The sequence below is a fragment of the Heterodontus francisci genome, chromosome 39 (genome assembly GCF_036365525.1).
Source record: "Heterodontus francisci isolate sHetFra1 chromosome 39, sHetFra1.hap1, whole genome shotgun sequence".
Classification (NCBI taxonomy): domain Eukaryota; kingdom Metazoa; phylum Chordata; class Chondrichthyes; order Heterodontiformes; family Heterodontidae; genus Heterodontus; species Heterodontus francisci.
The window spans coordinates 40,755,491-40,783,054 of record NC_090409.1 but is presented as its reverse complement, the minus strand read 5'-3'; the positions used below and the strand labels follow the sequence as shown (position 1 = coordinate 40,783,054).

At 53.2% G+C, this 27,564-nt stretch overlaps 2 protein-coding genes across 2 annotated transcripts in view; one reads left to right on the top strand and one right to left on the bottom strand.

Moving 5' to 3' along the window:
* Positions 1-27,564, top strand: part of LOC137352776 (myelin-associated glycoprotein-like) — a 51,373-nt gene that overhangs the window by 13,948 nt on the left and 9,861 nt on the right. The gene's annotated exons all lie outside the window — the stretch shown is intronic.
* Positions 291-18,410, bottom strand: si:dkey-199f5.8 (beta-1,4-galactosyltransferase 3). The gene is given in 9 exon segments (XM_068018581.1): positions 291-1,632; positions 1,941-2,045; positions 11,028-11,150; positions 14,129-14,147; positions 14,150-14,237; positions 14,239-14,303; positions 14,306-14,315; positions 15,709-15,944; positions 17,765-18,410. Coding segments are annotated over 9 exon segments (1,134 nt in total). The 5' UTR covers positions 18,024-18,410; the 3' UTR covers positions 291-1,403.

The following is a 27,564-nucleotide window of genomic DNA, read 5'->3' as shown; positions in this document are numbered from 1 at the left end:
TCTATTTTGGGAATCTCTCCCTCCCTTCTCTGAGCAGTCACAGGCGAAGTGGGGTGGGGGGGGGGGAGGAGGGGGGGGGGGGAACGGGGGAACGAATTTACTGTCAGCAAACTTTCAAACTTAAGGCTTTTTTTAAAAGTGTATTTTTCTTGAAATTTGCTCGAAAATCAAAAATTACTAAATTGTGTAACTATACATTTTCTGAAAACATATTTGGAGCCGCAAGGGAGCAAAGTGGGAGGAGGGGGGGAAAATTGAGTCCCTTGTTTTTTGAGTGGGGGGGGGGGGGGGGGGGGGGGTGTGTGCCGGTGAGGATCTTGGTGTAATGCAGCCATTCTGCCAGCAGGTGGCGGGCTTGGACCAGAGTCGCACCTCAAAATAAAAGTAGTGCCGACTGGCTTGGATCACTCCACCCAACAGGGTGGCGGTGAGGCTGATCGTGCCCCCACATTGGCTGCCACCCCTTCCCTTCCCCTCGCCACCCCCCCCCCCCCCGTTATATGCCACATTTGTGGTCCACAGTCCAGGGCGGGCGAGATAGAGGGCACGAGCCCCGCAGAGTGTGCCCTATCTCGCCCTGGAAGACCGAGAGCGCCGTCTGGGGGGGGTGGGGGGGGGGGGTTTGCGAGTCCGAGACGCCGAAGAGAACATCCTTCCCGGAGGAAGGCAGAGCTCATTCCGCGCCGGACCTGTATAGGAAGAACTCGTCGGGAATATCAACTTGGAAAACCTGAGGGGGGGGGGTGAAAAAAAAACTGAGGAAGGTGCACCTCAGAAAGTAGTGCCCATCACCAACGAAACCCGACCGCATAAATTAGGGAAACTCCGGTTTGCCCACTGGACGATGGAGAGAGGGGAGACGGAGGGAAGGGAGGGGGAGCAGGAGGAAGAGAGGTGGGTGGAGAATCGGGTTAAGTTAGCACACGATGTGCAATGTGTGATTCCCCCAACCCTCCCTTCGCTCCCGACTGCGTACCCCTTGCCGTCCGGTTTCTGGTTACCTGAAAACAATTTGCCATCGTGTAAATATATATATATATATATATTACAAAACAGTAAACCCAAAAAGGTTCCACACAAAGGCCGTCTCCTGTGAAAGATTCCCTCCCAAAACCCACGCTAACAAATCATCAAAAGTTGTCCTGTGAAAATGTGCCCGGTGGGAGAGAAAGCGGGGAACTGGTTAAGAAGGGAATTAAGGTTGTCTCCACGTTTGTTGTTTTTTTTTCTGTTTTTTGCAGAAGTCTTTTGAAAATCGTCGCTATTTGCTTGCCCCCCGCCGGGGGGGGGAGGGGAAAGACAGTTCCGGCGGCAATGCTCCACGGCTTCCTGAAGAGTCTGTGCTTTCCGGTCGTTTCTCCGAGAAACCACCCCCCCCCCCCCCCACCCCCCAAACCCTGTCCTCACACATGCCCTCCCCACCCCCCCGTCTGATCCCGGCGGGGTAGGGGAGCGCAGGGCCGGATGCGGCAAACCGAGATCACCTGCCGAACCTCGGCCGCTTCTCGCCACCCGATCTCCACAGTGATGTTGGTATAGAGGGGTAGGTGTTCCTTGGAGAGGATGAGGTAATCCAAGCTGTTCATTCCATCTTCCTTCCAGGAGCGTTTGGTCTTTGCGAGGAGGTTGAACCTGACGTGGGATGGTGGAAAAAGAGAGAGAGATTTTACAAATGGACATTCCTCTGTAATCCGTCCCGGTGAGAGATTCTGTCCTCGTCACTCGTCCTCACTAACTGTACACAACATTCCACTTCTGGACGAATACGACACTCCCCGCTAATCTTCATCCCCAATTCCTTCGCGGAAGAGAACTTCTGTCCCCAAGGCTCAATACCCTCCTTTGGACACTCAGCCCTTCTCTCCATCTTGCCCCCCCCCCCATTGCAGTAGAGTTAAGGGAGGACAGTGCCCCGGAGAGTTGCAGAAGGGCCGGGTTACCTTTTGGGATTCTCCTCATTCCCCTTGTCGTGTTCGTGTTTAATCATCTTGTATCGCCCAAACTGCACGGCCGGTCGAACCATCATCATCCCGTTCAGATAGATTCTGGAAAACCAGGAACAGAGGCCAGGATCAGTCCCAGAGTCACCAACCGTTTCAACAGCCACAGAGAATCACATCGACTTCACAGCACAGAAAGAGCCCAATCGGCCCATCTGCTCCGTGCTGGTGTTTCTGCCCCACACGAGCCTCCTCCCACCCCACCCTCTCCACCCCCCCCATCACCATATCCTTCTATTCCTTTCTCCCTCATGTGTTTATCCGGCTTCCCCCTTAAATACATCGATACTATTCACCTCAACCACTCCCTGTGGGAGCGAGTTCCACATTCTCACCACTCTCTGGGGAAAGAGGTTTCTCCGGAATTCCCCATTGGATTTATTAGTGACTGTCTTATATTGATGGCCCGAGTTCTGGTCTCTCCCCCCCACAAGTGGAAACATCTTCTCTACGTCTACCCGATCGAGAAACCCCTTCATCATTTTACAGACCTCAATCAGGTCACCCCTCAGCCTTCTCTGTCCTGGAGAAAAGACCCCAGCCTGTTCAGTCTTTCTTGATAGTTATAACCTCTCAGTTCTGGGATCATCCTTGTAAATCTTTTGTGCACCTTCCTCAGTGTATCTAAATTGTTTTTATACTATGGAGACCGCAACAGTGCACAGTACTCCGAGTGTGGTCTAACCGAGGTATATGGAGACTGGAACTGTGCACAGTGCTCGAGTGTGGTCTAACCGAGGTATATGGAGACCTGGAACTGTACACAGTGCTCCGAGTGTGGTCTAACCGAGGTATATGAGACCGGAACTGTGCACAGTGCTCCAAGTGTGATCTAACCAAGGTACATGGAGACCGGAACCGTGCACAGTGCTCCGAGTGTGGTCTAACCGAGGTATATGGAGACTGGAACTGTGCACAGTGCTCCAAGTGTGATCTAACCAAGGTACATGGAGACCGGAACCGTGCACAGTGCTCCGAGTGTGGTCTAACCGAGGTATATGGAGACTGGGAACGGTGTACAGTGCTCCGAGTGTGGTCTAACCGAGGTATATGGAGACTGGAACGGTGCACAGTGCTCCGAGTGTGGTCTAACCGAGGGATATGGAGACCGGAACTGTGTACAGTGCTCCGAGTGTGGTCTAACCGAGGGAGATGGAGACTGGAACTGTGCACAGTGCTCCAAGTGTGATCTAACCAAGGTACATGGAGACCGGAACCGTGCACAGTGCTCCGAGTGTGGTCTAACCGAGGTATATGGAGACTGGAACCGTTGCACTAGTGCTCCGAGTGTGGTCTAACCGAGGTATATGGAGACTGGAACCGTGCACAGTGCTCCGAGTGTGGTCTAACCAAGGTATATGGAGACTGGAACTGTGCACAGTGCTCCGAGTGTGGTCTAACCGAGGGAGATGGAGACTGGAACTGTGCACAGTGCTCCGAGTGTGGGTCTAACCGAGGGATATGGAGACCGGAACTGTGCACAGTGCTCCGAGCGTGGTCTAACCGAGGGAGATGGAGACTGGAACTGTGCACAGTGCTCCGAGTGTGGTCTAACCGAGGGATATGGAGACCGGAACTGTGCACAGTGCTCCGAGTGTGGTCTAACCGAGGGATATGGAGACCGGAACTGTGCACAGTGCTCCGAGTGTGGTCTAACCAAGGTATATGGAGACTGGAACTGTGCACAGTGCTCCGAGTGTGGTCTAACCGAGGGAGATGGAGACTGGAACTGTGCACAGTGCTCCGAGTGTGGTCTAACCGAGGGATATGGAGACCGGAACTGTGCACAGTGCTCCGAGTGTGGTCTAACCGAGGGATATGGAGACTGGAACTGTGCACAGTGCTCCGAGTGTGGTCTAACCAAGGTATATGGAGACCGAACTGTGCACAGTGCTCTGAGTGTGGTCTAACCAAGGTATATGGAGACCGGAACTGTGCACAGTGCTCTGAGTGTGGTCTAACCAAGGTATATGGAGACCGGAACTGTGCACAGTGCTCCAAGTGTGATCTAACCGAGGTATATGGAGACCGGAACTGTGCACAGTGCTCCAAGTGTGGTCTAACCAAGGTATATGGAGACTGGAACTGTGCACAGTGCTCCGAGTGTGGTCTAACCAAGGTATATGGAGACCGGAAACTGTGCACAGTGCTCCGAGTGTGGTCTAACCGAGGGATATGGAGACTGGAACTGTGTACAGTGCTCCGAGTGTGGTCTAACCAAGGTATATGGAGACCGGAACTGTGCACAGTGCTCTGAGTGTGGTCTAACCAAGGTATATGGAGACTGGAACTGTGCACAGTGCTCCGAGTGTGGTCTTACCAAGGGATATGGAGACTGGAACTGTACACAGTGCTCCGAGTGTGGTCTAACCAAGGTATATGGAGACCGGAACTGTGCACAGTGCTCCGAGTGTGGTCTAACCGAGGGATATGGAGACTGGAACTGTGCACAGTGCTCCGAGTGTGGTCTAACCGAGGTATATGGAGACCGGAACTGTGCACAGTGCTCCGAGTGTGGTCTAACCGAGGGATATGGAGACTGGAACTGTGCACAGTGCTCCGAGTGTGGTCTAACTAAGGTATATGGAGTCTGGAACTGTGCACAGTGCTCCGAGTGTGGTCTAACCGAGGTATATGGAGACCGGAACTGTGCACAGTGCTCCCAGTGTGGTCTAACCGAGGGATATGGAGACTGGAACTGTGCACAGTGCTCCGAGTGTGGTCTAACTAAGGTATATGGAGTCTGGAACTGTGCACAGTGCTCCGAGTGTGGTCTAACCGAGGTATATGGAGACCGGAACTGTACACAGTGCTCCGAGTGTGGTCTAACCGAGGTATATGGAGACTGGAACTGTACACAGTGCTCCGAGTGTGGTCGAACCGAGGTATATGGAGATCGGAACTGTGCACAGTGCTCCCAGTGTGGTCTAACCGAGGTATATGGAGACTGGAACTGTGCACAGTGCTCCGAGTGTGGTCTAACCAAGGTATATGGAGACCGGAACTGTACACAGTGCTCCCAGTGTGGTCTAACCAAGGTATATGGAGACTGGAACTGTACACAGTGCTCCGAGTGTGGTCTAACCGAGGTATATGGAGACCGGAACTGTACACAGTGCTCCGAGTGTGGTCTAACCGAGGTATATGGAGACTGGAACTGTACACAGTGCTCCGAGTGTGGTCTAACCAAGGTATATGGAGTCTGGAACTGTGCACAGTGCTCCGAGTGTGGTCTAACCGAGGTATATGGAGACCGGAACTGTACACAGTGCTCCGAGTGTGGTCTAACCGAGGTATATGGAGACTGGAACTGTACACAGTGCTCCGAGTGTGGTCTAACCGAGGTATATGGAGATCGGAACTGTGCACAGTGCTCCCAGTGTGGTCTAACCGAGGTATATGGAGACTGGAACTGTGCACAGTGCTCCGAGTGTGGTCTAACCAAGGTATATGGAGACGGGAACTGTACACAGTGCTCCGAGTGTGGTCTAACCAAGGTATATGGAGACTGGAACTGTGCACAGTGCTCCGAGTGTGGTCTAACCAAGGCATATGGAGACCGGAACTGTACACAGTGCTCCCAGTGTGGTCTAACCAAGGTTCGAAACAAGTTTAACATAAAGTTTTTTTCTTCTCATCGCTCTCTCATTATGACCGTCAAAGTTAATCTTTTCTTTCAAACCCATCCTTCCCACTTCTCCCACACGTCACAATATTTCTTACAATTGACCTACAGAGAGGGTCCCAGACAGAAACATCTTCATTTTAAAATTCCCATCCTTGTTTTCAAATCCCTCCCTATCTCTGTAACCTCCTCCAACCCCGACAACCCTCCCTATCTCTGTAACCTCCTCCAACCCCGACAGCCCTCCCTATCTCTGTAACCTCCCTCCAGCTCCGACAACCCTCCCTATCTCTGTAACCTCCCTCCAGCTCCGACAACCCTCCCTATCTCTGTAACCTCCTCCAGCTCCGACAACCCTCTCTATCTCTGTAACCTCCTCCAGCCCCGACAACCCTCTCTATCTCTGTAACCTCCTCCAACCCGACAACCCTCTCTATCTCTGTAACCTCCTCCAGCTCCGACAACCCTCCCTATCTCTGTAACCTCCCTCCAGCTCCTACAACCCTCCCTATCTCTGTAACCTCCTCCAGCCCCGACAACCCTCCCTATCTCTGTAACCTCCTCCAGCCCCTACAACCCTCCCTATCTCTGTAACCTCCTCCAGTCCCGACAACCCTCCCTATCTCTGTAACCTCCCTCCAGCTCCTACAACCCTCCCTATCTCTGTAACCTCCTCCAGTCCCGACAACCCTCCCTATCTCTGTAACCTCCCTCCAGCTCCTACAACCCTCCCTATCTCTGTAACCTCCTCCAGCTCCGACAACCCTCTCTATCTCTGTAACCTCCTCCAGCCCCGACAACCCTCTCTATCTCTGTAACCTCCTCCAGCCCCGACAACCCTCCCTATCTCTGTAACCTCCTCCAGCCCCTACAACCCTCCCTATCTCTGTAACCTCCTCCAGTCCCGACAACCCTCCCTATCTCTGTAACCTCCCTCCAGCTCCTACAACCCTCCCTATCTCTGTAACCTCCTCCAGTCCCGACAACCCTCCCTATCTCTGTAACCTCCCTCCAGCTCCTACAACCCTCCCTATCTCTGTAACCTCCTCCAGCTCCGACAACCCTCTCTATCTCTGTAACCTCCTCCAGCCCCGACAACCCTCTCTATCTCTGTAACCTCCTCCAACCCCGACAACCCTCTCTATCTCTGTAACCTCCTCCAGCTCCGACAACCCTCCCTATCTCTGTAACCTCCCTCCAGCTCCTACAACCCTCCCTATCTCTGTAACCTCCTCCAGCCCCGACAACCCTCCCTATCTCTGTAACCTCCTCCAGCCCCGACAACCCTCCCTATCTCTGTAACCTCCTCCAACCCCGACAACCCTCTCTATCTCTGTAACCTCCTCCAGCTCCGACAACCCTCCCTATCTCTGTAACCTCCTCCAGCCCCTACAACCCTCCCTATCTCTGTAACCTCCTCCAACCCCGACAACCCTCTCTATCTCTGTAACCTCCTCCAGCTCCGACAACCCTCCCTATCTCTGTAACCTCCTCCAACCCCGACAACCCTCCCTATCTCTGTAACCTCCCTCCAGCTCCTACAACCCTCCCTATCTCTGTAACTTCCTCCAGCCCCTACAACCCTCCCTATCTCTGTAACCTCCTCCAACCCCGACAACCCTCCCTATCTCTGTAACCTCCCTCCAGCTCCGACAACCCTCCCTATCTCTGTAACCTCCCTCCAGCTCCTACAACCCTCCCTATCTCTGTAACCTCCTCCAGTCCCGACAACCCTCCCTATCTCTGTAACCTCCTCCAGCTCCTACAACCCTCCCTATCTCTGTAACCTCCTCCAGCTCCGACAACCCTCTCTATCTCTGTAACCTCCTCCAGCCCGACAACCCTCTCTATCTCTGTAACCTCCTCCAACCCCGACAACCCTCTCTATCTCTGTAACCTCCTCCAGCTCCGACAACCCTCCCTATCTCTGTAACCTCCCTCCAGCTCCTACAACCCTCCCTATCTCTGTAACCTCCTCCAGCCCCGACAACCCTCCCTATCTCTGTAACCTCCTCCAACCCCGACAACCCTCCCTATCTCTGTAACCTCCTCCAGCCCCGACAACCCTCCCTATCTCTGTAATCTCCTCCAGCCCCGACAACCCTCCCTATCTCTGTAACCTCCTCCAGCCCCTACAACCCTCCCTATCTCTGTAACCTCCTCCAGCCCCGACAACCCTCCCCATCTCTGTAATCTCCTCCAGCCCCGACAACCCTCCCTATCTCTGTAACCTCCTCCAGCCCCTACAACCCTCCCTATCTCTGTAACCTCCTCCAGCCCCGACAACCCTCCCCATCTCTGTAACCTCCTCCAGCCCCGGCAACCCTCCCTATCTCTGTAATCTCCTCCAGCCCCGACAACCCTCCCTATCTCTGTAACCTCCTCCAGCCCCTACAACCCTTCCTATCTCTGTAACCTCCTCCAGCTCCTACAACCCTCCCTATCTCTGTAACCTCCTCCAGCTCCTACAACCCTCCCTATCTCTGTAACCTCCTCCAGCCCCTACAACCCTCTCTATCTCTGTAACCTCCCTCCAGCCCCAACACTCCCTATCTCTGTAACCTCCTCCAGCCCCTACAACCCTCCCTATCTCTGTAATCTCCTCCAGCTCCTACAACCCTCCCTATCTCTGTAACCTCCTCCAGCCCCTACAACCCTCTCTATCTCTGTAACCTCCCTCCAGCCCCAACACTCCCTATCTCTGTAACCTCCTCCAGCCCTACAACCCTCCCTATCTCTGTAATCTCCTCCAACTCTCCCTATCTCTGTAACCTCCTCCAGCCCCTACAACCCTCCCTATCTCTGTAACCTCCTCCAGCCCCTACAACCCTCCCTGTCTCTGTCACCTCCTCCAGCCCCTACAACCCTCCCTATCCCTGTAATCTCCTCCAACTCCTACAATCCTCCATATCTCTGTAACCTCCTCCAGCCCCTACAACCCTCCCTATCTCTGTAACCTCCTCCAGCCCCTACAACCCTCCCTGTCTCTGTCACCTCCTCCAGCCCCTCATCTGGTGAGAAACAGGGGACAGGACTACGCCACTGAAGGCTTGCCGAGTCCCAAATACTTTACAGATTTATCCCCCAGTCGCACAGAAATCACCTTTGGTCTGTTTCTGGGTTTTCTAAACTTTATATATTTGTTAAATTATTGAGGTAGGTTTGTTTTTTTTCAATTGAATTATTACGTTACTTCCCCTCCCCCTCTTGGGTTTTTTTTGGTGGGCGGGCTGTCAACCTGTAATCTTTTACAGGAAACAAAAAAAATCTGTTTTTTTAAATGATCTAAATTTCATTTCTCTGGTATAAACCTCGTTCCTAACATGTCAATGTCCCGTAAAGTAGCACCATTGGGGTACAGATCAGTGGGGAAATCCTCATTGACCATTCAGTTTGTTGAAGGGCAGTTTGTATGACCCAACAATAGAAAGCACATTTACTAAATTCATCACATATGCATTTTGGAAGGTCTAATACAGGTGGGAGGTATACAGTAAATGGCAGAACCCTTAGGAGTATTGACAGGCAGAGAGATCTGGGCGTACAGGTCCACAGGTCACTGAAATTGGCAATGCAGGTTGATAAGGTAGTCAAGAAGGCATACGGCATGCTTGCCTTCACCAGTCGGGGCTTAGAGTATAAAAATTGGCAAGTCATGTTGCAGCTGTACAGAACCTTTAGTTAGGCCTCACTTAGAATATTGCGTGCAATTCTGGTCGCCACATTACCAGAAGGACATGGAGGCTTTGGAGAGGGTACAGAGGAGGTTTACCAGGATGTTGCCTGGTCTGGAGGGCATTAGCTATGAGGAGAGGTTGGAAAAACTCGGATTGTTTTCACTGGAACGACGGAGGTGGAGGGGCGACATGATAGAGGTTTACAAAGTTATGAGTATGGACAGAGTGGATAGTCAGAAGCTTTTTCCCAGGGTGGAAGAGTCAGTTACTAGGGGACATAGGTTTAAGGTGCGAGGGGCAAAGTTTAGAGGGGATGTGCGAGGCAAGTTCTTTACACAGAGGGTGGTGAGTGCCTGGAACTTGCTGCCGGGGGAGGTGGTGGAAGCAGATACGATAGCGACGTTTAAGAGACATCTTGACAAATACATGAATAGGATGGGAATAGAGGGATACGGACCCCGGAAGTGCAGAAGGTGTCAGTTTAGGCAGGCATCAAGATCGGCGCAGGCTTGGAGGGCCGAATGGCCTGTTCCTGTGTTGTATGTTATGAACAGGCGAAGAGATTAGCAGGTTCCTGGCGTGGAATCCTCTGCTGAAGGGAATCAGACTGCAGTTGCGGTCTTGAAGCGAATAATTATGGAGGCTGTCAGCAAGCAAGCAAAATCGTCGTGCTCCGTAACGCGTGTCCCGAAGATGCAGGTACCAGTTCTGCGGACGGTCAGAGACTTCCTTTTTCTTTCCTCACTGATGTGGAACTCTGACCCGTTTGCAAATGGCTTCACTTGGGCAATAAAAAAAAAAAAACTTAAAAGCAATTCATCTTTTTCAAATTGTATATTGTATTTCTTGACATGGGCAATGAATAATCATTTGCTAACATTCACTGTTCGTGTCGCATGAACGTCACTTTCGAAGTAGTTGATTGTAAAGTTTAAAGAGAAATGCATATTCTTACACTCATATTCAAGCCTGTTTGTGTAAATAGATCAGTGTTTTTCTTCATGCTGTATGTACACTATGTAAATTGCCCCCAGTGTAGGTAGGTGGTAGGAGAATTGAGGGAAGGTGGGGATGTGGTCGGGAATATGGGATTAGTGCAGGATTAGTATAAATGGGTGGTTGATGGTCGGCACAGACTTGGTTGGCCGAAGGGCCTGTTTCAGTGCTGTATCTCTCTACAACCCTCCCTATCTCTGTAACCTCCTCCAGCCTCTACAAACCTCCGAGATCTCTGCGCTCCCTCCAATTCCGCCCTCTCGCCCATCCCCCGATTCCCATCCCTCCACCATTGGCGGCCGTGCCTTCAGCTGCCTGGGGGCCCTAAGCTCTGGAATCCCCTCCCTCAACCTCTCCGCCTCTCTCTCTCTCTCTCTCCTCCTTTAAGACGCTCCTTAAAAACCGACCTCTTTGACCGAGCTTTCGGTCGCCGGTCCCCGATATCTCCGGATGTGGCTCCGGGGTGTCATTTGTGTTTGATATACCCACCGGTGAAGCACCCTGGGATGTTTTATGGCGCTATATAAATGTAAGTTCTTGTTGTTCACACACCTACTGCACGATGGCAGAGGTGGTGCTCCAAGAGGCTGCTGGGTTACTAACAGCCCAATGCTCCTTCCAACACTTTGTGCTCTGGTTTGTTGCGAGATACTTGACGGCCTCAGTAACGACAAGAATTAATATAGCACCTTGCCGCCCGGAAGACAGGCGAAGCCCACTGGCACCTACCTAGAAGCGATATCGTCATCTTCGCCTCCCCAACCCCAGTAGTTATTGGGGAATCCATTAATTTTCATGTATTGATCAGGAGTGAGGGCTGAGACTCCACCAAAGTACGTCCGGTACGGCAACCTGTAGAGGACAAGTCAAGGCCCATCACCATTCACCTCACAACAGGGCGCGCGGGAGAGAGCGGGGGCGCGCGCGAGAGAGGGAGGGCGCGCGCGAGAGAGGGAGGGCGCGCGCGAGAGAGGGAGGGGCGCGCGCGAGAGAGGGAGGGCGCGCGCGAGAGAGGGAGGGCGCGCGCGAGAGAGGGAGGGCGCGCGCGAGAGAGGGAGGGCGCGCGCGAGAGAGGGAGGGCGCGCGAGAGAGAGGGAGGGCGCGCGAGAGAGAGTGGGAGCGAGCGGGGGGCGCGCGGGACGGAGGGCGCGCGAGAGAGAGAGAAAAAGAGAGAGAGAGACAGACAAAAAAGAGAGAGAGAGAGACAAACAAAAAGAGAGAGAGAGAGACAGACAAAAAAGAGAGAGAGAGAGACAGACAAAAAAGAGAGAGAGAGAGACAAACAAAAAAGAGAGAGAGAGAGACAAACAAAAAAGAGAGAGAGAGAGACAAACAAAAAAGAGAGAGAGAGAGACAAACAAAAAAGAGAGAGAGAGAGACAAACAAAAAAGAGAGAGAGAGAGACAAACAAAAAAGAGAGAGAGAGAGACAAACAAAAAAGAGAGAGAGAGAGACAAACAAAAAAGAGAGAGAGAGAGACAAACAAAAAAGAGAGAGAGAGAGACAAACAAAAAAGAGAGAGAGAGAGACAAACAAAAAAGAGAGAGAGAGAGACAAACAAAAAAGAGAGAGAGAGAGACAAACAAAAAAGAGAGAGAGAGAGACAAACAAAAAAGAGAGAGAGAGAGACAAACAAAAAAGAGAGAGAGAGAGACAAACAAAAAAGAGAGAGAGAGAGACAAACAAAAAAGAGAGAGAGAGAGACAAACAAAAAAGAGAGAGAGAGAGACAAACAAAAAAGAGAGAGAGAGAGACAAACAAAAAAGAGAGAGAGAGAGACAAACAAAAAAGAGAGAGAGAGACAAACAAAAAAGAGAGAGAGAGACAAACAAAAAAGAGAGAGAGAGAGACAAACAAAAAGAGAGAGAGAGAGACAAACAAAAGAGAGAGAGAGAGAGACAAACAAAAAAGAGAGAGAGAGAGACAAACAAAAAAGAGAGAGAGAAAAAAGAGAGAGAGAGAGAGAGAAAGCGAGAGAGCGATTTGCGACACTGCAGGTGGCCCTTTGGCCGATTGAGGTCTCCCAGTGACCCCAGGGAGGCAGGAGTGTCTGGCGCCCCCTCCCTGGAGATCGCTAGGCCTCCGGGTCCAGGCTTCACATGTCCGCCGCGGGCACCAGACTCCATCTCCAACATCTTTCCCCCCACCCAACAACCCTGTCTATCCAGTCCATCGCCCCTCGGATGAGAGACTACCGAGAGCCAACACAGAGGAGGGTCGGGGCTGGTGACGTGTGTTGATTAGCTGTATGTGTATTGTGTTTGAGCACTGGGTTCCTCATCGCAACTTACACCAGTAGGAGGCAGTGTCGAGTGAAGGAGGGGGAGCTACTGGGGCCAAACTAGGATTTACACCAGGGAATAGAGGGGGCAGGGGGGAGGGAGGGAGGGAGGGAGGATGTCTCATCTGAAAGGCAGCCCCTCCGACACTCCCTCAGTACCGACCCCCCTCCGACAGTGCGGCGCTCCCTCAGTACTGACCCTCCGACAGTGCGGCGCTCCCTCAGTACTGACCCTCCGACAGTGCGGCGCTCCCTCAGTACTGACCCTCCGACAGTGCGGCGCTCCCTCAGTACTGACCCTCCGACAGTGCGGCGCTCCCTCAGTACTGACCCTCCGACAGTGCGGCGCTCCCTCAGTACTGACCCTCCGACAGTGCGGCGCTCCCTCAGTACTGACCCTCCGACAGTGCGGCGCTCCCTCAGTACTGACCCTCCGACAGTGCGGCGCTCCCTCAGTACTGACCCTCCGACAGTGCGGCGCTCCCTCAGTACCGACCCTCCGACAGTGCGGCGCTCCCTCAGTACCGACCCTCCGACAGTGCGGCGCTCCCTCAGTACCGACCCTCCGACAGTGCGGCCGCTCCCTCAGTACCGACCCTCCGACAGTGCGGCGCTCCTCAGTACCGACCCTCCGACAGTGCGGCGCTCCCTCAGTACCGACCCTCCGACAGTGCGGCGCTCCCTCAGTACCTGACCCTCCGACAGTGCGGCGCTCCTCAGTACCGACCCTCCGACAGTGCGGCGCTCCTCAGTACCGACCCTCCGACAGTGCGGCGCTCCCTCAGTACCGACCCTCCGACAGTGCGGCGCTCCCTCAGTACCGACCCTCCGACAGTGCGGCGCTCCCTCAGTACCGACCCTCCGACAGTGCGGCGCTCCCTCAGTACCGACCCTCCGACAGTGCGGTGCTCCCTCAGTACCGACCCTCCGACAGTGCGGCGCTCCCTCAGTACCGACCCTCCGACAGTGCGGCGCTCCCTCAGTACCGGACCCTCCGACAGTGCGGCGCTCCTCAGTACCGACCCTCCGACAGTGCGGCGCTCCCTCAGTACTGACCCTCCGACAGTAGCGGCACTCCTCAGTACTGACCCTCCGACAGTGCAGCACTCCCTCAGTACTGACCCTCCGACAGTGCAGCACTCCCTCAGTACTGACCCTCCGACAGTGCAGCACTCCCTCAGTACTGACCCTCCGACAGTGCAGCACTCCCTCAGTACTGACCCTCCGACAGTGCAGCACTCCCTCAGTACTGACCCTCCGACAGTGCAGCACTCCCTCAGTACTGACCCTCCGACAGTGCAGGCACTCCCTCAGTATTGACCCTCCGACAGTGCAGCACTCCCTCAGTACTGACCCTCCGACAGTGCAGCACTCCCTCAGTACTGACCCTCCGACAGTGCAGCACTCCCTCAGTACTGACCCTCCGACAGTGCAGCACTCCCTCAGTACTGACCCTCCGACAGTGCAGCACTCCCTCAGTACTGACCCGAATTTGGGACCCCGCCCCCGACATCCTCGCCCTTTCCCGCTCCAGGCGAGTTCCGCTTACTTGTAGCCGAACTTGTCATGGCGATGGAGGCGTGTTTGGGATATTTCTCACACGTGTAGAGGTTGCGGTCGTCCTCAGGGATTAAATCAACGTCATGGTAGAAGAGACAGGTCCCAGTCCGCTTCCTTCATTGCTTCCTTAAAGCCCACGTTCAGCAGTTTGGCTCGGTTAAAGTGTAGTTTCCAGCCTGGTCCCACAGAGAGTGGGGGGGGGGGGGGTGGAGGGGAAGAGCAGAATTGGGATGTTAGAGCAATAGCAGAGACTAGACACCCAGTGACACTCGAGAACATCCCCCAAATCTATCCACTCCACCTGCCCCCTCCCCTCAACACTGAATCTCAGTGAGGAGAGGGGGCGAGAGAGAGAGAGAGAGAGAGAGAGAGAGTGGGCGAGAGAGAGAGAGAGAGAGAGAGAGGAGGGGGCGAGAGAGAGAGAGAGAGAGAGAGAGAGAGAGGGGGGCGAGAGAGAGAGAGAGAGAGAGAGAGAGAGGGGGCGAGAGAGAGAGAGAGAGGAGAGAGAGAGAGTGGGCGAGAGAGAGAGAGAGAGAGAGAGAGAGAGTGGGCGAGAGAGAGAGAGAGAGAGAGAGAGAGTGGGCGGAGAGAGAGAGAGAGAGAGAGCAGAGAGAGTGGGCGAGAGAGAGAGCAAGGGGAGATAGCGAGGGTGCGAGAGGCAGAGAGCGCGGGCGAGAGCAGAGAGAGCGGGCGAGAGGCAGAGAGAGCGGGCGAGAGGCAGAGAGAGCGGGCGAGAGGCAGAGAGAGCGGGCGAGAGGCAGAGAGAGCGGGCGAGAGGCAGAGAGAGCGGGCGAGAGGCAGAGAGAGCGGGCGAGAGGCAGAGAGAGCGGGCGAGAGGCAGAGAGAGCGGGCGAGAGGCAGAGAGAGCGGGCGAGAGGCAGAGAGAGCGGGCGAGAGGCAGAGAGAGCGGGCGAGAGGCAGAGAGAGCGGGCGAGAGGCAGAGAGAGCGGGCGAGAGGCAGAGAGAGCGGGCGAGAGGCAGAGAGAGCGGGCGAGAGGCAGAGAGAGCGGTGCGAGAGGCAGAGAGAGCGGGCGAGAGGCAGAGAGAGCGGGCGAGAGGCAGAGAGAGCGGGGCGAGAGGCAGAGAGAGCGGGCGAGAGGCAGAGAGAGCGGGCGAGAGGCAGAGAGAGCGGGCGAGAGGCAGAGAGAGCGGGCGAGAGGCAGAGAGAGCGGGGCGAGAGGCAGAGAGAGCGGGCGAGAGGCAGAGAGAGCGGGGCGAGAGGCAGAGAGAGCGGGCGAGAGGCAGAGAGAGCGGGCGAGAGGCAGAGAGAGCGGGCGAGAGGCAGAGAGAGCGGGCGAGAGGCAGAGAGAGCGGGCGAGAGGCAGAGAGAGCGGGCGAGAGGCAGAGAGAGCGGAGCGAGAGGCAGAGAGAGCGGGCGAGAGGCACTCCTTTCCCCAGTTGTTAACAGCTACCTTCGAACGGGTCTGGGGCCTGGTCTGTGTCGGTGAGGCCTAGACCAGGCTGAGCCTTGCCCCATTATTGCCCGGATCCCCACACTCACCAACCAGGCCTCTGGTCAGGCTTCCTGCGATAAAACCCAAAAGCCCCTTCCGTTGCCCGGATATGTACCTGGTGGATAATGTATATCCCGTAGACCAGTTGCTGTCTCTGTAGGAACGGGTGTAGGTAATACAGAAGGTACTTGAGGTGCTGTTCGCGATTCCGGTGCGGAATGATGACGGCTGTGTTGTGCGTCGACTCGCAGTCTGGCGGTTTATATCGACCCCCCGAAGTCACGTAGCGATTCCTCCTTCTCACTTCTTCCAAGGTTAGGTGCTTGGGGAAGCTCACCCGAATCGGACCCCCTAGGAAACAGTAGCATAGCAACAGGGGTTAGGCCCATTTAGCCCCTTGACAACAGGAGGAGGCCCATTCAGCCCCTCTCGAGCCTGTTACACAGGAACAGGAGGAGGCCCATTCGGCCCCTCTCGAGCCTGTTACACAGGAACAGGAGGAGGCCCATTCAGCCCCTCTCGAGCCTGTTACACAGGAACAGGAGGAGGTTCATTCATCCCCCTCTCGAGACTGTTACACAGGAACAGGAGGAGGCCCGTTCAGCCCCTCTCGAACCAGTTGCACAGGAACAGGAGGAGGCCCATTCATCCCCCTCTCGAGACTGTTACACAGGAACTGGAGGAGGCCCATTCAGTCCCTCTCGAGCCTGTTACACAGGAAGAGGAGGAGGCCCATTCAGCCCCACTCGAACCAGTTACACAGGAACAGGAGGAGGCCCATTCAGCCCCCCTCGAGTCTGTTACACAGGAACAGGAGGAGGCCCATTCAGCCCTCTCTCGAGCCTGTTACACAGGAACAGGAGGAGGCCCATTCAGCCCCCTCTCGAGTCTGTTACACAGGAACAGGAGCAGGAGGCCCATTCAGCCCCCCTCGAGTCTGTTACACAGGAACAGGAGGAGGCCCATTCGGCCCCTCTCGAGCCTGTTACACAGGAACAGGAGGAGGCCCATTCAGCCCTCTCTCGAGCCTGTTACACAGGAACAGGAGGAGGCCCATTCAACCCCTCTCGAGCCTGTTACACAGGAACAGGAGGAGGCCCATTCGGCCCCTCTCGAGCCTGTTACACAGGAACAGGAGGAGGCCCATTCAGCCCTCTCTCGAGCCTGTTACACAGGAACAGGAGGAGGCCCATTCAGCCCCTCTCGAGCCTGTTACACAGGAACAGGAGGCCCATTCAGCCCCTCTCGAGCCTGTTACACAGGAACAGGAGGAGGCCCATTCAGCCCTCTCTCTCGAGCCTGTTACACAGGAACAGGAGGAGGCCCATTCAGCCCTCTCTCGAGCCTGTTACACAGGAACAGGAGGAGGCCCATTCAGCCCTCTCTCTCGAGCCTGTTACACAGGAACAGGAGGAGGCCCATTCAGCCCCCTCTCGAGCCTGTTACACAGGAACTGGAGGAGGCCCATTCAGTCCCTCTCGAGCCTGTTACACAGGAAGAGGAGGAGGCCCATTCAGCCCCACTCGAACCAGTTACACAGGAACAGGAGGAGGCCCATTCAGCCCCCCTCGAGTCTGTTACACAGGAACAGGAGGAGGCCCATTCAGCCCTCTCTCGAGCCTGTTACACAGGAACAGGAGGAGGCCCATTCAGCCCCCTCTCGAGTCTGTTACACAGGAACAGGAGCAGGAGGCCCATTCAGCCCCCCTCGAGTCTGTTACACAGGAACAGGAGGAGGCCCATTCGGCCCCTCTCGAGCCTGTTACACAGGAACAGGAGGAGGCCCATTCAGCCCTCTCTCGAGCCTGTTACACAGGAACAGGAGGAGGCCCATTCAGCCCCCCTCGAGCCTGTTACACAGGAACAGGAGGCCCATTCAGCCCCTCTCGAGCCTGTTACACAGGAACAGGAGGAGGCCCATTCAGCCCTCTCTCTCGAGCCTGTTACACAGGAACAGGAGGAGGCCCATTCAGCCCTCTCTCGAGCCTGTTACACAGGAACAGGAGGAGGCCCATTCAGTCCCTCTCGAGCCTGTTACACAGGAACAGGAGGAGGCCCATTCAGCCCCTTTCGAGCCTGTTACCCAGGAACAGGAGGAGTCCCATTCATGCAAAATGTAGCCAGGCCCTCAAACAGCCCCTTCACCCACAACCTCCTCCACCTTCGGTTACCTAGATACGGCGAGACCTTGGGGCAGTAGGGGAGCTGGTCCTCGCTCAGGAGGGGCCTGGTGATGAGGCTGAGGTTGAGGTACACGTCTCCGACCTGCGAGGAGTTGACGGGCATCACTGGCGAGGTACCTCCTTGCCACAGGACCCTGATGAGGTAGGCCACCCTTCTCCGGGAACCTTCCCGGTATAGCAGGACCATCACCATCAACTGCACGCAGATAAAGAGGGCGAGGTAGCGGACCTTGGCAGAGAGCTTCATCACAATTCCCGCCTCTCAGTTTCCGGCGCCCAAGTAAATGGTTCCTCTTTTACACGCGGTTGGAGGAATTTTTCCCGCAATCCTTCCTTCCTTCAGTTGGTCATAACCCACCCAATCCCAGTGCCAAGTGCAGGACAGTTCAGACAACCCTCTTGTAGATCTCCTGCCTCTCGGATTCTCCGGATTCCTGCTTCAATTTATTGGCGAGCTCTCTCCGGCAGGGATCAGGCAGTGTAGCTATGTGGCGTGCACACGACTTTCCAGAACACAGACAGAGCTGGTCTCTTGGCACATACTGGTCAGACACAGGTCGAGGCAACTTTCGTTACTGCAGCACCAGGTGGACACCAGTTATCCAAACACGCGCCCGCTTGGTAGCTGATCGATTGATCTGGGTAGGCGGAGAGAAACACATTGAAAGTCCCGATTAGGAGGCATCGACCAAAACATTTCCATATTTCCATGGACTCATTCACTCCCGCTGTACACAATCCCAATGGACCCAAACCCCTTCCCATTCACTCCCACTGCACACAATCCCAATGGACCCGAACCGCTTCCCATTCACTCCCACTGGACCCAAACCCCTTCCCATTCACTCCCACTGTACACAATCCCAATGGACCCAAACCCCTTCCCATTCAGTCCCACTGCACACAATCCCAATGGACCCAAACCCCTTCCCATTCACTCCCGCTGTACACAACCCCAATGGACCCGAACCCCTTCCCATTCACTCCCACTGCACACAATCCCAATGGACCCAAACCCCTTCCCATTCACTCCCACTGTATACAATCCCAAAGGACCCGAACCCCTTCCCATTCGCTCCCACTGTACACAACCCCAATGGACCCGAACCGCTTCCATTCACTCCCAATGGACCCAAACCCCTTCCCATTCACTCCCACTGTACACAATCCCAATGGACCCAAACCCCCTTCCCCTTCACTCCCACTGTCCACAATCCCAATGGACCCAAACCCCTTCCCATTCACTCCCACTGTACACAATCCAAATGGACCCAAACCCCTTCCCGTTCACTCCTACTGTCCACAATCCCAATGGACCCAAACCCTTCCCATTCAGTCCCCACTGTACACAATCCCAATGGACCCAAACCCCTTCCCGTTCACTCCCACTGCACACAATCCCAATGGACCCAAACCCCTCCCATTCACTCTCACTGTGCACAATCCCAATGGACCCAAACCCCTTCCCATTCACTCCCACTGTACACAATCCCAATGGACCCAAACCCCTTCCCGTTCACTCCTACTGTCCACAATCCCAATGGACCCAAACCCCTTCCCGTTCACTCCCACTGCACACAATCCCAATGGACCCAAACCCCTCCCATTCACTCTCACTGTGCACAATTCCCATGGACCCAAACCCCTTCCCATTCACTCCCACTGTACACAATCCCAATGGACCCAAACCCCTTCCCGTTCACTCCTACTGCACACAATCCCAATGGACCCAAACCCCTCCCATTCACTCTCACTGTGCACAATCCAAATGGACCCAAACCCCTTCCCATTCACTCCCACTGTCCACAATCCAAATGGACCCAAACCCTTTCCCATTCACTCCCACTGTCCACAATCCCAATGGACCCAAACCCCTTCCCATTCAGTCCCACTGTACACAATCCAATGGACCCAAACCCTTCCCGTTCACTCCCACTGCACACAATCCCAATGGACCCAAACCCCTCCCATTCACTCCCACTGTACACAATCCAATGGACCCAAACCCTTCCCGTTCACTCCTACTGTCCACAATCCAATGGACCCAAACCCCTTCCCATTCACTCCTACTGTCCACAATCCCAATGGACCCAAACCCCTTCCCATTCACTCCCACTTTACACAATCCCAATGGACCCAAACCCCTTCCCGTTCACTCCTACTGTCCACAATCCCAATGGACCCAAACCCCTTCCCATTCACTCCCACTGTACACAATCCCAATGGACCCAAACCCCTTCCCGTTCACTCCTACTGTCCACAATCCCAATGGACCCAAACCCCTTCCCATTCACTCTCACTGTCCACAATCCCAATGGACCCAAACCCCTTCCCGTTCACTCCTACTGTCCACAATCCCAATGGACCCAAACCCCTTCCCGTTCACTCCTACTGTCCACAATCCCAATGGACCCCAAACCCCTTCCCATTCACTCTCACTGTACACAATCCCAATGGACACAAACCCCCTTCGCGTTATCCTCTATACTTGAGGGAATAGGCAGTGGGGTGGGGCCTCAGGTGAAGTCAATTGAATTTCAAAACAAGTAACAGGGCAGAGAGTAAAGAAACAGTCAGGAACCCAACTTCAGGAATTGCAGGTAATGGCAAAACTGTAAGTAGTATACTGTTAAACCAGAACAGAGAAATAATAAACAGGTGAATAAAGCATCAGTGCTGAGGGACAGGTTAGGGGGTATAGCCCAAATAAGAGTTCTATATACAAATGCACGGAGTGTAAGGAATAAACTAGATGAATGCAGGCGCAAATTCAAATGGAAGATTATGATCTGGCCATTGCAGAGACGTGGCTGCAGGATGGTCGGGATTGGGAACTAAATATACCTGGTTATAAGTTTACAGTGAGGGACAGGGAAAATGGCAGAGGGGGGTGGAGTAAACTTACTGATCAGAAATAATATCACCTCATTGGTGAGGGAGGATATAATGAGGGGAAAGCATCCAGTGGAGACCTTATGGGTGAACTGAGGAACAGAAAAGGATCTAAAACTGTAATAGGTGTTGTGTATAGACCCCCTGGTAGCAGTTCTGAGGTGTTAGATTGTATAAACGCACAAATTAGGCAAGTGTGTAACAAAGGCAGTGTAGTATTAATGGGGGATTTTAACTTACACATAGATTGGGAGAGGCAGACTAGCACCTAACAGAATGGTAGTGAATTTCTGGAACGTGTCCAGGATAGTTCCCTACAGCAATATGTCCCAGATGTAACAAGGGGACAGGCAATATTAGATTTAGTTATGAGTAATGAGCCAAATTTAATTAGTGGCCTAACTGTGCGTGAACATTGATCAAATAGTGATCACAACATGATCGAATTCAAGGTAGCGTTTGAAAGTGAAAAGCACGAATCAGCTACTAGAATTTTAGACTTGGGTAAGGCTGACTTTACTGAGGATGAGACAGAGACTGTCCACGGTAAACTGGGTAGATCTGTTAATGGGTCAAACGACCGAAGAACAGTGGGAGAATATTTAAAGAAACATTTAACGAAATACAGAGTGAGTATATACCCGAGAGGAAAAAACTTCACTTCACAGAAAAAACAGCCATGGACAACTAAAGAGATGAGGGATTAGCATAAAACAAAAAGAAAGGGATGACAAAAATGCAAAACGCAGCACAGATCCGGCCGAGAATGGGATCGATACAAAGACCAGCAAAGGGTCACAAAGCAGCTTATAAGAGATACTAAAAGAGATTATGAAAGGAAACTTACGAGGGACTTCAAAATCAATAAGAAGAAATGTTATAGTTACATAAAGGGAAAGTGGGTGGTCAAGAGCAATGTAGACCCAGTAAAAGCTGAAACTGGAGATATTGTCATTGATAATGGGGAAATGGCAGACATGTTGAGCAATTACTGTGCCTCAGTATTTACAATTGAAAAGGAGGATAACTTGCCGAAAAAATTAATAACCGATAGGGGACAGGGGACTGAATACAATTAACGTTAAGTAAAACATCAGTAACAAGGAAATTAATGGAACTAAAGTGTGAGAAATCCCAGGACCTGACGGTTTCCATCCGAGAGTGTTAAAGGAAGTAGGGGAGCACATTGTAGATGCCCTAACTATAATCTTTCAGAGTCTATGTCTATGGATGTTATTTATATGGACTTCCAGAAGACATTTGATAAAGTCCCACATAAGAGACTGTTAACTAAGGTAGAAGCCCATGGAGTTGAGGGTAAATTATTGACATGGTTAGGAAGTTGGTTGAGTAGTAGGCGACAGAGAGTGGGGATAATGGGTAAGTACTCCGAATGGCAGGATGTGACTAGTGGTGTCCCGCAGGGATCTGTGTTGGGGCCTCAATTATTCACATTATTCATTAATGACTTGGATGATGGCATAGTAAGTCATATGTTCAAATTTGCTGATGATACAAAGTTAGGCGACATTGTAAACAGTCTAGATGATAGCATAAAATTACAAAGAGATATTGACAGACGAGGTGAGTGGGCAAAACTGTGGCAGATGGATTTCAATGCGGGAAAGTGTGAGGTTATTCATTTTGGACCAAAAAAGGAAAGAGCAGGGTACTTTCTAAATGGGAAGAGGTTAAGTACAGTGGATGTCCAAAGAGACTTGGGGGTTCAGGTGCATAGATCTTTAAAATGCCACGAGCAAGTGCAGAAAATAATCAAAAAGGCTAATGGAATGCTAGCCTTTATATCTAGAGGATTGGAGTATAAAGACACAGAGGTTATGCTGCAGCTGTACAAGCTGTACAAAACCCTGGTTAGACCCCACTTGGAGTACTGTGAGCAGTTCTGGGCACCACACCCTCGGAAGGATATATTGGCCTTGGAGGGAGTGCAACGTAGGTTTACAAGAATGATACTTGGACTACAGGGGTTAAGTTACGAGGAGAGATTACACAAATTAGGCCTGTTTTCACTAGAATATAGAAGGTTAAGGGGTGATCTGATTGAAGTCTTCACGATATTAACAGGAAAAGACAGGCTAGATAAAGATAACCTATTTCCACTGGTTGGAGATTCTAAAACTAGTCTAAAAATTAGGACAAGACCATTCAGGAGAGATGTTCGGAAGCATTTCTTCACACAAAGGGTGATAGAGGTTTGGAACTCTCTCCCACAAACAGAAGTTGAAGCTAGAACAGTTGTTAATTTTAAATCTGAGATAGATTTCTGTTAAGCAAAGATATTAAGGGATATGGGCCAAAGGCAGGTATATGGAGTTAGGCCGCGGATCAGCCATGATCTCATTGAATGGGCGGGACAGGCTCGAGGGGCTGAATGGCCTACGCCTGTTCCTATCTTCCTATGAATACAAGCCCAGTCTGTGCAACCCGTCCTCGTAATTTAACCCGTTCAGCCCCCGGGATCATTCTGGGGAATCTGCACTGCACCCCCGCCCCCCCAAGGACAGTATACCCTTCCTGAGGGGAGGGGCCCAGAACTGAACACAGCGACTGCAGATGGAGTTCAGTGGGATCTCAATATATCACATCATAGGAAATCTGGCTGGGGTTAGTTCCTGCAAAGTGTCCGGGACATTGATCACAATTTGGCTTCCATTGAACCGTTTGCAGCTAATGTACCAGAGAGGAACGTCCCTCCATGGCCTCCCTCCTTCTCTCTCTCTAACCTCCACCAGCCCCTACAATCCTCCCTATCTCTGTAACCTCCTCCAGTCCCGACAACCCTCCCTATCTCTGTAACCTCCTCCAGCCCCCTACAACCCTCCGAGATCTCCACGCTCCCTCCAATTCCGGCCTCTCGCCCATCCCCCGATTCCCATCGCTCCACCATTGGCGGCCGTGCCTTCAGCTGCCTGGGGGCCCCAAGCTCTGGAATTCCCTCCCTAAACCTCTCCGCCTCTCTCTCTCTCTCTCTCTCTCTCTCTCCTCCTTTGAGACGGTCCTTAAAAAAACCGACCTCTCTGACTGAGCTTTTGGTGGCCGGTCCCTAATATCTCCTGATGTGGCTCGGGAGAAAATCGTGCCGATTTGCACTCCTGTCCAGCACCTAGGGGAGATCTCACCATGCGACAGGCACGATACAAATGCAGGTCGTTGTGTCACTGTGACTCGGAGAGTACGTTGGTGGTGGTGAAGAGGGATAAAATGGATGTGGGAGCAATACCAGAAACACGGTGCCGGGGGGGGGGGGGGGGGAGAAATATTCCCAGGAAAATGGAAAACAAAATCTAACTGAGGAACGCCGCAAAAATTCCTTTCAAAGTGCAGGAAAGGCTGGAGAGAAAAACCGATCGAAGTCCATCTCATTCCCCATCCTGGGAGTCACGTGTTACAACAATAACCGACGCGATGACCGTTCACAGCCACCCACCTCGATGAACGGGCACTCACTGACTTTATAGACCCAGAGAATTCCAGCAAGTTGGTACTTGAGTGAATTGGTATTAACTTCATCATTCATCTCCCTTCAGAGCCGATGCCACTGGACTGCTCACTCACTGCAACAGATCTGTTCTGAATTTAATGACAGGCTTCTCCACTCTGGGTCCGAGGTGACAGCTCTTCACAGTCAACCTCATCTTGTTTCTTCATAAACCCAACTGAAACACTGTGCAACACAATTTTGTGGACGGTCTCTCTCTCTCTCTCAACTCAAATGCCTCCCTGTCTATAAAACAGAGAAAATGGAGCAGGAGTAGGCCATTCGGCCCTTCGAGCCGGCTCCGCCATTCATTACGATCATGGCTGATCATTCAACTCAGTAACCTGTTCCCCCTTTCCCCCCCCATACCCTTTGATCCCTTTCACCCCAAGAGCTATATCTAACTCCTTCTTGAAAACATACAATGTTTTGGCCTCAACTGCTTTCTGTGGGAGTGAATTCCACAGGCTCACCACTCTCTGGGTGAAGAAATTTCACCTCATCTCAGTGCTGAAAGGTTTACCCCGTATCCTTAGACTATGACCCCTGGTTCTGGACTCCCCCACCATCGGGAACATCCTTCCTGCATCTACCCTGTCAAGTCATGTTTGAATTTTATAGGTTTCTATGAGATTCCCCCCTCACTCTTCTGAACTCCAGCGAATATAATCCTAACCGACTCAATCTCTCCTCATACGTCAGTCCCGCCATCCCAGGAATCAGTCTGGTAAACCTTCGCTGTACTCCCTCTATAGCAAGAACATCCTTCCTCAGATAAGGAGAACAAAACTGCACACAATATTCCAGGTGTGGCCTCACCAAGGCCCTGTATAATTGCAGCAAGACATCCCTGCTCCTGTACTCGAATCCTCTCGCTATGAAGATAACATACCATTTGCCTTTTTTACTGCCTGTTTCACCTGCATGCTTACCTTCAGCGACTGGTGTACGAGAACACCCAGGTCTCGCTGCATTTTCCCCTCTCTCAGTTTATAGCCGTTCAGATAATAATCTGCCTTCCTGTTTTTGCTACCAAAGTGGATAACCTCACATTTATCTACATTATACTGCATCTGCCATGCATTAGCCCACTCACTCAACTTGTCCAAATCACCCTGAAGCCTCTCTGCATCCTCCTCACAACTCACCCTCCCACCCAGTTTTGTGTCATCTGCAAATTTGGAGATATTACATTTAGTTCCCTCATCTAAATCATTAATATATATTGTGAACAGCTGGGGTCCTAGCACCGATCCCTGTGGTACCCCACTAGTCACTGCCTGCCATTCAGAAAAAGACCCATTTATTCCTACTCTTAGTTTCCTGCCCGTCAACCAATTTTCTATCCATCGCAATACACTACCCCCAATCCCATGTGCTTTAATTTTACACGCTAATCTCTTATGTGGGACTTTGTCGAAAGCCTTGTGAAAGTCCAAATAAACCACATCCACTGACTCCCCATCATCAACTCTACTAATTACACCCTCAAAGAATTCTAGTAGATTTGTCAAGCATGATTTCCCTTTCGTAAATCCATGCTGACTCTGTCTGATTCTACCACTGTTCTCAAAGTGCTCTGCTATAAAATCTTTGATAATGGACTGTAGAATTTTTCCCACTACCGACATCAGGCTGACTGGTCTATAATTCCCTGCTTTCTCTCTACCTCCCTTTTTAAATAGTGGGGTTACATTAGCTATCCTCTAATCTGTAGGAACTGTTCCAGAGTCTATAGAATCTTGGAAGAGGATCACCAATGCATCCACTATTTCGAGTGCCACTGTAGTTACCAACTGAAAACATTTTTCCCAATATGTAATGCAGTATTTTGCAAGTGTCAGTTGTGACACAGTGAATATTTCCCTCTCTCATTCTCTCTCTTGCCCCCAAGTCAAAAGTTTGGGGTTCAAATTCTAAAAGACATGAGCACCCATAATCCAGACAGACACTCACAGTGCCAGTACTGAGAGAGTACTGACCCTCCGACAGCGCGGCACCCCCTCAGTACTGACCCTCCGACAGCGCGGCGTTCCCTCAGTACTGACCCTCCGACAGCGCGGCGCTCCCTCAGTACTGACCCTCCGACAGCGCGGCGCCCCCTCAGTACTGACCCTCCGACAGCGCGGCGCCCCCTCAGTACTGACCCTCCGACAGCGCGGCGCTCCCTCAGTACTGACCCTCCGACAGCGCGGCGCTCCCTCAGTACTGACCCTCCGACAGCGCGGCGCTCCCTCAGTACTGACCCTCCGACAGCGCGGCGCTCCCTCAGTACTGACCCTCCGACAGCGCGGCGCTCCCTCAGTACTGACCCTCCGACAGCGCGGCGTTCCCTCAGTACTGACCCTCCGACAGCGCGGCGCTCCCTCAGTACTGACCCTCCGACAGCGCGGCGCTCCCTCAGTACTGACCCTCCGACAGCGCGGCGTTCCCTCAGTACTGACCCTCCGACAGCGCGGCGCTCCCTCAGTACTGACCCTCCGACAGCGCGGCGCCCCCTCAGTACTGACCCTCCGACAGCGCGGCGCTCCCTCAGTACTGACCCTCCGACAGCGCGGCGCTCCCTCAGTACTGACCCTCCGACAGCGCGGCGCTCCCTCAGTACTGACCCTCCGACAGCGCGGCGTTCCCTCAGTACTGACCCTCCGACAGCGCGGCGCTCCCTCAGTACTGACCCTCCGACAGCGCGGCGCCCCCTCAGTACTGACCCTCCGACAGCGCGGCGCCCCCTCAGTACTGACCCTCCGACAGCACGGCGCCCCCTCAGTACTGACCCTCCGACAGCGCGGCGCTCCCTCAGTACTGACCCTCCGACAGCGCGGCGCTCCCTCAGTACTGACCCTCCGACAGCGCGGCGCTCCCTCAGTACTGACCCTCCGACAGCGCGGCGCTCCCTCAGTACTGACCCTCCGACAGCGCGCCGCTCCCTCAGTACTGACCCTCCGACAGCGCGCCGCTCCCTCAGTACTGACCCTCCGACAGCGCGCCGCTCCCTCAGTACTGACCCTCCGACAGCGCGGCGCTCCCTCAGTACTGACCCTCCGACAGCGCAGCGCTCCCTCAGTACTGACCCTCCGACAGCGCAGCGCTCCCTCAGTACTGACCCTCCGACAGCGCAGCGCTCCCTCAGAATTGGCACTGGGGAGGTCGGCCTGGATTATGAGAGGGGTGACCCCCTCAAACCAGACCTCAGAAGCATCAGGTCGAATCGTTTTCCTTCGCAGATTGTTGGAATTTGTTGTTTTCTGGAACATTCTTGCTTGGCTGCATCAGGCTGCTGATCTGAGAGAGTCCGGACCAGGAAGCGTCTGCCTCTGGAATCAATTCCAAGGCTGCACGCAATTAATGGGAGCCAGTCCAATGGTGCAAGACATGGCTAGGGGATTGACTAACTATC